This window comes from Diabrotica undecimpunctata, chromosome 1 (assembly GCF_040954645.1).
Source record: "Diabrotica undecimpunctata isolate CICGRU chromosome 1, icDiaUnde3, whole genome shotgun sequence".
NCBI lineage: Eukaryota > Metazoa > Arthropoda > Insecta > Coleoptera > Chrysomelidae > Diabrotica > Diabrotica undecimpunctata.
The window spans coordinates 178,228,825-178,240,380 of record NC_092803.1 but is presented as its reverse complement, the minus strand read 5'-3'; the positions used below and the strand labels follow the sequence as shown (position 1 = coordinate 178,240,380).

Below are 11,556 nucleotides of genomic sequence, written 5' to 3'. Positions count from 1 at the left end.
GATTTACCTGTAAGATCAAAGCGCCTGGAGTCACTACCAAATCATCTCAAGCTGTACACAGTGCCAATTCCAATCGAAGCGTACAAGACCTAAAACAATTAATTCCACAAGATTATCGCCAATTCTACGAGACATTACCTCACAAATAAATTTGTTCTTCGCTCTTATATACTAAATAAAAACTTTAATGACTACACGATTTTATTTCCGGTACTCCTATTCTGAAATTAATTTCACCTATGTCATCCAAATGGTTTGATTTTAAGTCGCAATATATCCTATGTCAACATTTCTCAAAAACTGTAAAGTCAACAACCACTTTTATAATGTATTATAAATTCATACTCAATTTCAAAACAAAATTCATTGTCACAAAACATATTTAACTAACTAAAAAACGAAAAATCAGTTTTTTGTCCTTCCTGTAAAATTGCACCTAATTGACATTCAACTTATTGCATGTACCACGACGATATTTACTAAATTTAACTTTATAAAATACATTCACCGGGATAATAGCCATTTCGTAATTATTACATTGACAGTAGTAGGTGTCAGCGATAATTATCTACACTTCGACGTACGTTTCATTTAATATTTTGATTTAACTTGTTTGAAAGTGAATCATGACGCACGGGAAAAGATAGAGTGGACGTACTATAGACGTATGCTATCACAGAACAAATTGCGAGACTGTGCAATGTGGAAATAAGCGTTTACATCTCTAAAACGAATATACCCGAAAAATGATATATAAAGTAACCAAAGACGCAAAGTAAAATTTTAATAATATTACATGTATCCTAGATGAAAATAATAAGATACGAGTTTACGAATAAAGTTGAAAAAATACTTTAAGACAGTTTATTAAATAAAGAACTTAACACAAAATCAGTTGAATTTTCTGAGTACACTTAATGAAATTAAATTATATTTGGTATTTCTTACAATTAGTTGAAAATATACAGAAATGTCATCTGAGCCACATGTAACGTCATCGAGTCATCGACAAATACCGGAGTCGAGAAAACCACCTACCGTCATTATTGCTATCAACATACAATTTAGAATTTGGTCTCTAAACTTATATCAACGCTTTATCAATTGTGCTTTTTGTGCCTTAAATTGATATTAGATAATTGTTAAAGTGCTTCGTGAGTATATTTAACGTGATTTCTTAGAGTATGGGCTCGTTTTGTTTTAAAAGAACACGCTTTGCACTTGTGCCACTGTATTTTCGATGAATCCGCATGTTTTACCATATGTTGGATGAGATTAAGTTTTCTAATAGTTTTATAGTCGCAATTGGCACAATATAATAATTCCTGTTTTATATGCTTTCTGGTATGTAGAATGAACTGGTTTTTGTTTGTACTTTCAAATTTACATGTATAGCATATGTATTTCTTCAATTCACCTTGCTGATGGACGCGATACAGATGTGAAATTAGACTAGGTTTAAAGTAGTAAACTTGAGCACAAATTTCACACACATATTGTTTCTTTTCCGTCTTTGGTTGAAAATGTCTGGCCTAAAAATTTTAATTTAATTAATTAATAATAATAATATTAACTAAAAAATAACTTAACCCACTTAGCAGATCACCGTTACCAAAAATAAACTCTTGTAAGAAACTAGGTGCGCTCTTACAATTTATGAACACTGAAGTCCTACCCAATTATATCGTGGAAGCTCATAGATTAAACTGAAGCCATGTGTATTGGAGGGACAAAACAGTCCATTATATTAGACGATGGGGTAGAAATTAGAAACTGTGATGAATACAAGTACCTGGGTATGAAGATAACTCAAGATGGAACACTCGATGCTGCTATAAAAGACAGAAACATACAGGGTAGAAAAGCCATATCCATGATGAACGGAATTCTGTGGGACCAAACAATATCTAAAGCGAACAAACAACTCATATACAACACCATACTTAAAAGTGTAATCACACATGGCAGCGAAGTTTGGCAAATGAAACAAAGAACAGAGAAACTGTTACTAGCAACAGAAATGGACTTCTGGAGAAGAGCAGCAGGAAAATCAAGAAGAGATCGGATACCAAATGAGAGAATACGTGAAATGATGGGAGTCAAGCATACAATGGTTGATGACATAAAAACAAAACAGTTAATATGGTACGGCCATGTACAGAGAATGCCAGATGACAGGATTCCAAAACAGATTTTGACGTGGACACCACAAGGGAGAAGGAAAAGAGGAAGGCCGAGAAAAAGCTGGAGAGAGGGAATTGAAAAAGAACTAGAGAAAAGAGAAATCCCTCCAGGCCTATGGCTGAATAGAGAAGAATGGCGGTTAGGAGTCGGAAGGCGTCGGAGAACGCTGTAAACCGATAGTAGTAGTAGCTCATAGATTAGAATATTTGCATATGCTGATTTACTGTGCAGCAACAGCAATTGGTAATGTTACTAATATCGAAAGGACAGATAACAGAGTTGCACCTTGGGAAAAACGGCTGCTAAGTAAAATTGAAGCATTACGTAGGGACATTGGTCAAATCACGGAATATGTTCGAGGAACAACAAGTGGAAAAGTAATCTGAAGAGCTGAAGAAATAATGATAACCACCGCAAGACACTCACAATATAATCCAGAAAACAACACAGCACAACAGTGCCTGGATACATTAAAACAAAAACTTTCCGTTTACTCAGGCCGACTAAGGAGATACAAAATGAGTAACAAACGAAAATCCGACAATATGCTTTTTGAGAATGCCGAGAAGGCGTTCTATCGGAAACTCAATTTTAATGCAGAAAGTGCCAATAAATGTGAAGAATAAAGAAGAAATAAAAGAAGAAATCCATGAGTTTTGGGGAAATCAACTTTCCGCACCAGCTGCTCTTAACACCAATGCTGGATGGATCGATGATACAGAGCACAACTGCCATGACTAAGTTACTGCTCCATACGAACCCTTTACTACTGAAGTTTCAAATATTATCACAGCTTCATAACTGGAAATCTCCTGGACCAGATGGCATTCAGAACTTCTGGTTTAAGAAGTTCTGGAGTATTCATGAGTGCTTATCAGCATTAGTTAATCACAGTATTTCTAATCCGCAGGAGTACCATCTTTTCTAACCCAGGCAACAACTTATTTAATACCAAAAGATCAAAATAACACCCAAGATCCGACCAAGTATTGCCCAATTAATTGTCTTCCAACTCTATATAAATTGGTCACATCCTGTGTAGCCCGGCGTATCTACCAACACTGTGCTCTAAACAATATCATAGAGCCTCAATAGAAAGGGTGCGCTAAGGGTTCCATGGGCTGCAAAGAACAACTTATCATCGACTCTGTCATTTCTAACCAAGTATATAGGAAAAAAAATGAATCTCTTTACTGCTTTCATCTACTACAAGAAAGCGTTTGATTCAGTATCGCATGAATGGCTTATAGATATATTAAAAATATATAAAGTCGATAATAACATAGTGACCTTTTTAAAATATATAATGTCGGATTGGAAGACAAAAATTCACCTCCAAATACCTGGTGAAAACAATATCGAAACTGAAAATATTGCAATCAACCGAGGCCTATTTCAAGCCTATCCCAGCTACTGAACTCAACTGACACAGGTTTTAGTATCAAAAATAACACTACTGTTGTGGCAAAGCATAATCATCTATTGTATATGGATAATTTAAAACTAATTTTTTAATTTTAAAACTATAAAAACTTTAAAAAAATTTAATTTTAAAACTAATTTAAAAATAATTTAAAACTTAAGAGGAGAATGGGAATGAACTCCGACATAATAGACTACATCGAACAGAAGAGGTTAACCTGGTACGGACATGTCACAAGAGCAGACCAAAATCGGTGGATAAATAGAATAACAGAGTGGAGCCCGATAGGAAGAAGAAAGAGAGGCAGACCCCGAAGATCTTTCAGAGATGAGGTGGACGAAGCAATGAGTAGAAGAAACCTACAGGAAGGGGACTGGCTAAACAGGAAAAATTGGAGAAAACGGTTGAGTGAAGGAATACAGTGAAAACTGTGGAAATCATTGTATATATATATATATATATATATATATATATATATATATATATATATATATATATATATAATTTAAAACTACTGGCTTCCACTCGAAGCCACCTGGATCAGATGCTGAAAACAGTGGAAAATTTCTCTAATGACATTAGTATGCACTTCGGCCTTGTAAAGTGCCGTGTTTTAAATATAATCAAAGGAAAGCTTCTGTCATCGAATGCCATAGTCTGTGGACTAGTTCGCCTCGAATTTTCCCATTGGCTCTTGACCTGGAAATCCCTATTTATCGCTCAAACGGCACATATAAATATTGGCGATTTTCAGGTCAGCCAGGTCAGTCCCTCACGGGCTCTCCGAGAGCTTAGTGCTCTTGGGGCGCTGCTTCCTGCTGTTCCAATTATACTCTGTGGCTGAGATATTATTCAACTACAATCTGAGGTTTTATTTCGACCTATATTTTTGTCATGTAAGAAATATCTTGTCTTTTTCAAGACAAGCCTTCAGAAGACCACGACCTGATGCTTTATTTCGACTTGGTCATATAAGTCACCTTTGTCATGTAAGAAATATCTTGTCTTTTTCAAGACAAGCCATCAGAAGATAAATATTTACAAGTCCATACCCAGTAAATGGACTTGGGCAGAGGAGCTCCCGACTGCGATATTCGAAGAACTCTACAGAGCACCCGGAGATAACAGAAGGTGTATAGACCCGTATTTGTTCCCCCGAGGTGACAGTTCAGCCCGGTGGATTCGATATGCAAAACGGCCAGAACATCGAGACCATGGGTGAAAATGATATGTATAAATACATCAGAATAAAGCAAGCGCGGAAGATTGACCATAAGCAAATGAAAACTGAGGTAACTACTGAGTTTATACGAAGAGTAAAACAGCTGCTTCGTTCACACCTTAATAGTAAAAATTTGTTTAAGGCACTAAACACCTATGCATGTTCCGAGCTTAGGTACTCATTTGGTATTGTTAAGTGGACAAAAACGGATATAGAAAATCTTCAGCGAAAAGTACGAACACACCTCACAAAGGCACTTATAGGTATAAGTGAGAAATTAGAAAACACATTAATAATTTAAGAACTTATTTTCTGAGGGATCAAACTGTGGGAACCAGAAATGCGCATAAACCATCTTACTAAAGACGAAAAAATGCGCACCTGGATGGGTAAACCTCTTCACGGACGACATCCTAATGAGGTCAGTCAAGACCATGTCGACAATATAGCGTCGAACTATTGGCTGACATCAGGAAAGTTGTTCCCTGAAACAGAAGGTTCATTACTCGCCATTCAGGATCAGGCTATACCAACCAAAAGTTACCTGAAATATATCAGCAAGGACCCTCAGGTCCAAAATGACAAATGTCGATACGGATGTCAAGCTCAAGAAATCATCCAACACCTAACCGGGGGCTACCAGGCATTTGCTGCAACTGAATATAAGGAACAGCACGACTCAGTAGGAAAGATTCTTCATCAAGAGATAGCTATTAAACTGGAACTTCTACAAACGAACCATCTTCCATATTATCAATACGTTCCTGAGAGTATACTTGAGAATGACAACTACAAGCTATACCGGGACCGCACTGTGCAAAACGGCGGTCACTGGGGACGCGCCGGAATATGAGAACGCATTGTTCTTAGTAAAGATTTGGTTTTACGATGAATAGACGGATCCATCAACAAGCAGACAACACGGTTTCTTGTATTCGAACGCCCCGACGTAATCGTCGAGCAGTCCCTGTGTTACTTCCCTATTTGCTGTACTGTTTCTGATGCATTTAGACAACTTTTTATTTTATCTAGCCCTCCCCTTACTGAAACCAAAGTTGAGTAAGTTTTAACTCGGGACTGCTTTCTGAACGCCAATATAATCGGTTAAGCTGCGAGTCTTTATAACGATATGTTTCGAAAAGATACTAGTGATCGGGTGTCGTTTCCATGGTAACTGCATGTATTTATAAGGTATTATGAAATCGAATATTGTGCGGAAGCTTAAGTAAATGAAATTATTGTAAAATTTAGTTCGGTTAGATAAATATATTTTAATGGAATAAAGTTTCCACAGAAAAGTGTGAATAGGAAATATGGAATACCATTAATTGGTTGTACATATTTTTTTCTGAGGGCGGTGCTCCGTAGCCTTCCCTCATCAGTCGCCACCGATAAGCATGCAACTTACCAATAAAAGTTTTTTGGATTAAAAACTACATTTAATATTTAGACAAAACAAAAACTTACTTTATGCCTTTCCATACTTCTTTTGCGTCCAAATAAAGAGTTACAAATATCACATTTAAAACAAACATCTTCATTATTTACATGCCTCCTTAATAAATGCCTTTTTAAACGAGATAATATATATGTACTATAAGTGCATTTTTCGCAAGTATAAAGTTTATCAGATTCCAATGGATGCTTAGCGAGTCGGTGTCTTTTTAAGTAACTGGGAAACGTAGTTGAAAAATTACATTGATCACAGTTATAATGTTGTCTATCCTCTATACTCTTGTGGGTTGTTAAGTGAGATTTGAGATTGGTCATCCTTGCTGTTTGATATTCACAAAGCTTGCATTTTAAAAGACGATCAGCCTAAAACAAAATAACAACTAATTTTTACATCAAGTAATCCTTCCATCTCCATTTACCATCTTACTACCTCTGTACCTGATTACTCAATTAGCAACCCCTTTCACACAGTTATAGAGCCATTCCCGCAATTACTTGCCCGTATATTAAATAACATTCAAACAACGATTCAACTAAGTAAAGATCTTAAAGCTAAGTTAAAAAAAAATCAATCCTAGAATCTTGGCAAGCTCGTTGGAATAACTGTGATACAGTTCTACGCAGAATTCAACCTAAAATTACCCGGCCAAGTCTTACTAAGCTCACTCGTAACGAATCACGGATAATAAGAAGACTAGGAATCGGCCATACAAGAGTGACTGAACGTCCAACATGTCAACAGTGCAATTGTGCCCTTATCGTAAACTATATATTAACGGAGTGCCAACAGTACACTAGTACAGTAGAAAATATGGAATGAAACTTAATAATAAGAAGACGAAAATTATAATCATAAGCAAAAACCAAGATACATATGCAAAGTTTATGACAGACAATGAGGTATTGGATAGCTCAGCAATTGTGGTTTTTGCTTGGCCCGTCGTTCGCCAGACGTAATTGGCTGAAGTAGTGTGCGGAAGAGTCTTCCAAATCTCCTCAAGCGGCTCTTCAGTTATATTTGCGTTTGGGTGAACGTCGTATTCATCTTTACCACAAAAAATCGTCCTAGTACAAACCTCCTCGTTGGTAGAGCTGGGAATCCATATTCGTTGAATCGGAAATACGGGCACTTTTTAGCGCACGTACTCCGATTTGCGAATAGTGATTGCTGATTGTACAGGGTGTGTCCGATTGGTAATGTGCGCCATATTCGAGCTTTCGGTCGTTTTCAGACCCTTGAGTCCGCGCACCTGTGTAGTTACTAGCCAGTCGGATTTTTCGAACTCCTATAAGGCTACACACCCTTCCAGTTTCCTGGAAGCTTTAGTTTTAGAGTAACGTAGGTCCCAAATATCTAAGAGGCGAGTAAGTTTTATTTCCTACTCGTCCAGTTACTCTCAAACCATCGAACGAGATGGTCGTCTGTGTCTGTGGTACCATTGTATGGTACATTGTGGTACCATCGTACCAGTCTTCGTACTTCCAGTTTCCTGGAAGCTTTAGTTTTAGAGTAACGTAGGTCCCAAATATCTAAGAGGCGAGTAAGTTTTATTTCCTACTCGTCCAGTTACTCTCAAACCATCGAAAGAGATGGTCGTCTGTGTCTGTGGTACCATTGTATGGTACATTGTGGTACCATCGTATGGTACCATGGTACATTGTGGTACCATCGAACAAATTTGTTGCTCGACTCCAGAATTATCATTGGTCGAAATGCAACAGACTTGCAGCCAATGGTAATTTCCGAAGTTGAGCATTGGCGATCGTGCAGGTCCAGACGGCCCACAGCCAGAAGGATCGTTAATGACGGTTAAAAAGTGTTAATGACGGTTAAAACCGTTGACCCAAAATTATTGCATAAATACTGGTGCACGATGGCCAACAATTCAGATCTGGTCAGGATATGTCCGCAGATCCAGCCTTCTTGGCAAGTTGAGACCTTCTGGTTGATTTAGTTCCCAGAAACTCAAACCTTCGTTTTATTTAATACCTATTTTTACTTTCAGGAATTTTTGACAAAGTTTCAAAGTGAAACTTTGTCGGTTTGTGCTAAACCGCCATTTTATTTTATTTTTTAGATTCTTATTGACTTAGTCAATAATCTGATTTATTTTCAGCATTTAATTCGTCGCTACTGATAGACGGATTTTTGCTATTATTCATATTTAATGTTTTATTTCTTTTAGGGACTTTAAAGTCGTGTAAGAAATTATCTTTTTAGGTTCGCTAAGTCTCTTGACGGGACTTAGCCGTTTGGAACGAGAATTGTATCCTTTACAAAACTTAACAGTTTTCTCTACATTTACTGTTTAAACTTTGCTGTATTTTTCAGGTTCAATTAACTTGTAATTTTTTTCCAGCTTTTGGGACTGTGAAGAAATTCAGGTCCAAAAATAACTTGTAATATTTTCACTTTTATAGGTCTCATCGACTTAAAAAACTTTTGATAAAAACTTTTCGAAATTTGTTTATAATTATTTTGTTTCGAAAAGTTTTGATAAAAACTTTTCGAAATTTGTTTATAATTATTTTGTTTATAAACTTTTGATACATTTTATTGTTGATTCGTCCAAAAGTCACTATACCTGACGTCCCACACCTATTTTCAGGGTCCTGGCACGATTCCTTCATATACCTGACTTTTGGACTTATAAAAATTTTCATAAAAATCGGAATATTTTTAATTGTTCTTAAACTGATCTTTGTTGTTTAAACTAACCAACTTTATTGCAGATTCTTAGTTTAAGACTAATTACATAATTATCTCCCAGATTACAGATCTGGAGATAGTTGTATTTTCTTACAGATTCTTAGTATTAGTACTTTGATTGTTGTTTATTTATCGCAATAAACATTATCTGTATGTTTTAAAAGGCATTATTCCTAGCTAAGTGTCCATAGAGCACATCTATGGCCACTGACCGAGATGGTGCTATCGTCGCATGCTCAGAATATCATCTGTACATTATATAACTAACGACGCAGTAATGCAACGATTACAAAAAAAACCTGAAGTCTTGAAATCCATTAAAGAAATAAAGTTAGCATACTTCGGACATATAGTGAGAAATGAAAATAAATACAGAATCCTACTATTGATATTAGAAGAGAAAATAGAAGGAAATAGAGGACCAGGACGCCGCCGAATATCCTGGCTTAAGAATTTGAGACAGTGGACAGGTATGACCACCACAGACCTATTTCGAACATCTATCTATACAGCCCTTGCTATCCAATTTTGGACATAGGCCTCCTCTTCCTTCTTCCACGTCTCTCTATTGTAGGCAGTTTGTATCCACTTCGGGCCTGTTCCTGCGACAGATGGAATAATATGATTTCGAACAGCTGCTAATAAAATACGATGGGCCATTGTGGTAGCCAACATCCATAGAGGATAGGCACTAGCAGAAGAAGAAGAAGAAGAACAGTACACCAGCTATGCCCGAATTATAACTTGAAGACCTCGCTTGCAGATATTCTAAACTAACCAAGTGAATACACCAAAGTGCTACAGTTCCTCAAAGGCACTAATCTTTTTAATAAAATGTAATACCTATTTTGTAATTTATTAGAACAAATCAACTGTACCTTGCTAATGGCCTCAGTTGTCGAGGCACTTAGGCTAAATAAATAAAAAAAAAATTGGCTAAGATCTTCCCAGAACTTTAAGATTATTTACCACAATTGATCCCAATAATTATGTGGCATAAAATTTCTTTCAAATATTTTTTTAATAATTATCCTCCAAACGTTATCCCTATTTCTCTATATTTTCTCCTTCGTAAGCATGTAGTGGCGTCATGTAATTTGTTTGACTATTTCTGTCCAATTATCTCTCTCCTGTGTATGTTGTTTTGATTCGGTGAATGAGTAACCAGTTGCTCCACCTTGCCGTTCCTCAAAAACTTGAGGCATAATATATTCACTGTATATATATTGAATAGAATAGGGGATATTATGCATCCCTGTCGAACTCCAGATTTTAATTTGAAGTTTTTTGAATAAACGTTATTATTAGTATATGTAAATTGGATTTATATCTGGAATGTTGGCAGGCTATGTCAATACTTCCACGTTTTGCGTTTGAAACCAATTTCTTATAGCATAGATAGCGCCAACTGAACAATTAGTTGAATTTCTGAATTAGCTGAACAATTCTAGTTGAAACAAAAGTATTATTAAGATACAATTGCTCACCACAAGGAAACATTTCGTGTTGTGAAACATTTATCTCCTCTAGTCGCCACAAAATACCTTCTTCTTCTTAAAGTGCCCTCTCCTCAATGGAGGTTGGCTACTACAATTTTAAACTCTTCTCTATCTTCAGCTGTTCTTATTAGCTGTTCAAAATTTAGCCCTGTCCATTGTCGGATGTTTCTGAGCCACGATAGTCTTTTCCTTCCTAGGCCCCTCTTTCCCTCGATTTTTCCTTTCACTATAAGTTGGGCATATTGGTACTTATTATTTCTCAGTATGTGGCCTAGGTATGATGTTTTTCTAACTTTTACTGTGTTAAAAAGTTCTCTTTCCTTGCCTATTCTATACAGCACTTCTTCGTTTTAGGTATGCGATGTCCATGAAATTTTGAGTATTCTCCGGTAGATCCACATTTCAAAGGCCTCCAATTTATTTACGGTTGATGTTTTAAGGGTCCACGTTTCAACGTTTTTTTTTTTCGAAAGATTTTCTGGCCTGTTCTATTCTCGATCTTATTTCTAGATCAGGATTTAGGCTGCTATCGATCCAACATCCCAGGTACTTAAATCTATTGACCTGTTCTAAAATGTGCTCATTTATTGTGCAAGGTTGAGGTACGTTTTGGTTTTTTCGGATTGACATCACTTTGGTTTTTTTAATGTTTATTTTCATACCAAATTGCTCACAGGTCGAGTCGTTGTAGACCTAAGTCGGAATCCGCAATTAACACTGTATCATCGGCGTATCTGATACTGTTGATATTTACGCCATTCACATTGACTCCATCCTTGGAATCCTCCAATGCTTCTTTAAATAGAAACTCGGAGTAAAGATTAAACAGCAGAGGCGACAGAACACATCCTTGTCTAACTCCCCTCCTAATTTCTACTTCTGCGGACGTGGAACCTTCGATCCGAACTCTGGCGTTTTGGTTCCAGTATAAGTTTTTTAAGAATTTGATGTCTTTTCCATTTAAACCGACTTCTTGCAAACGTTCTAATAGTAGGTCGTGTCTTACTCTATAAAATGCTTTTTCGAAGTCTATAAAGCATATAAATATATCTTTCTGTAGGTC

The 11,556-nt window shown here is 36.4% G+C and overlaps 1 protein-coding gene across 2 annotated transcripts in view; it reads right to left on the bottom strand.

Annotated features, from left to right (window-relative positions):
• Positions 1 to 850: 850 nt before the first annotated feature.
• LOC140432612 (uncharacterized) overlaps positions 851 to 11,556 on the bottom strand; it is a 32,388-nt gene continuing 21,682 nt past the window's right edge. For both annotated transcript variants that reach the window (XM_072520640.1, XM_072520639.1), the window contains 2 exons: positions 6,297 to 6,647; positions 851 to 1,532 (listed from right to left, as the gene is read on the bottom strand). In XM_072520640.1, coding sequence (XP_072376741.1) covers positions 1,143 to 1,532; positions 6,297 to 6,647 — 741 coding nt within the window. In that variant the 3' untranslated portion in view covers positions 851 to 1,142. The remainder of the gene's footprint in view (positions 1,533 to 6,296; positions 6,648 to 11,556) is intronic.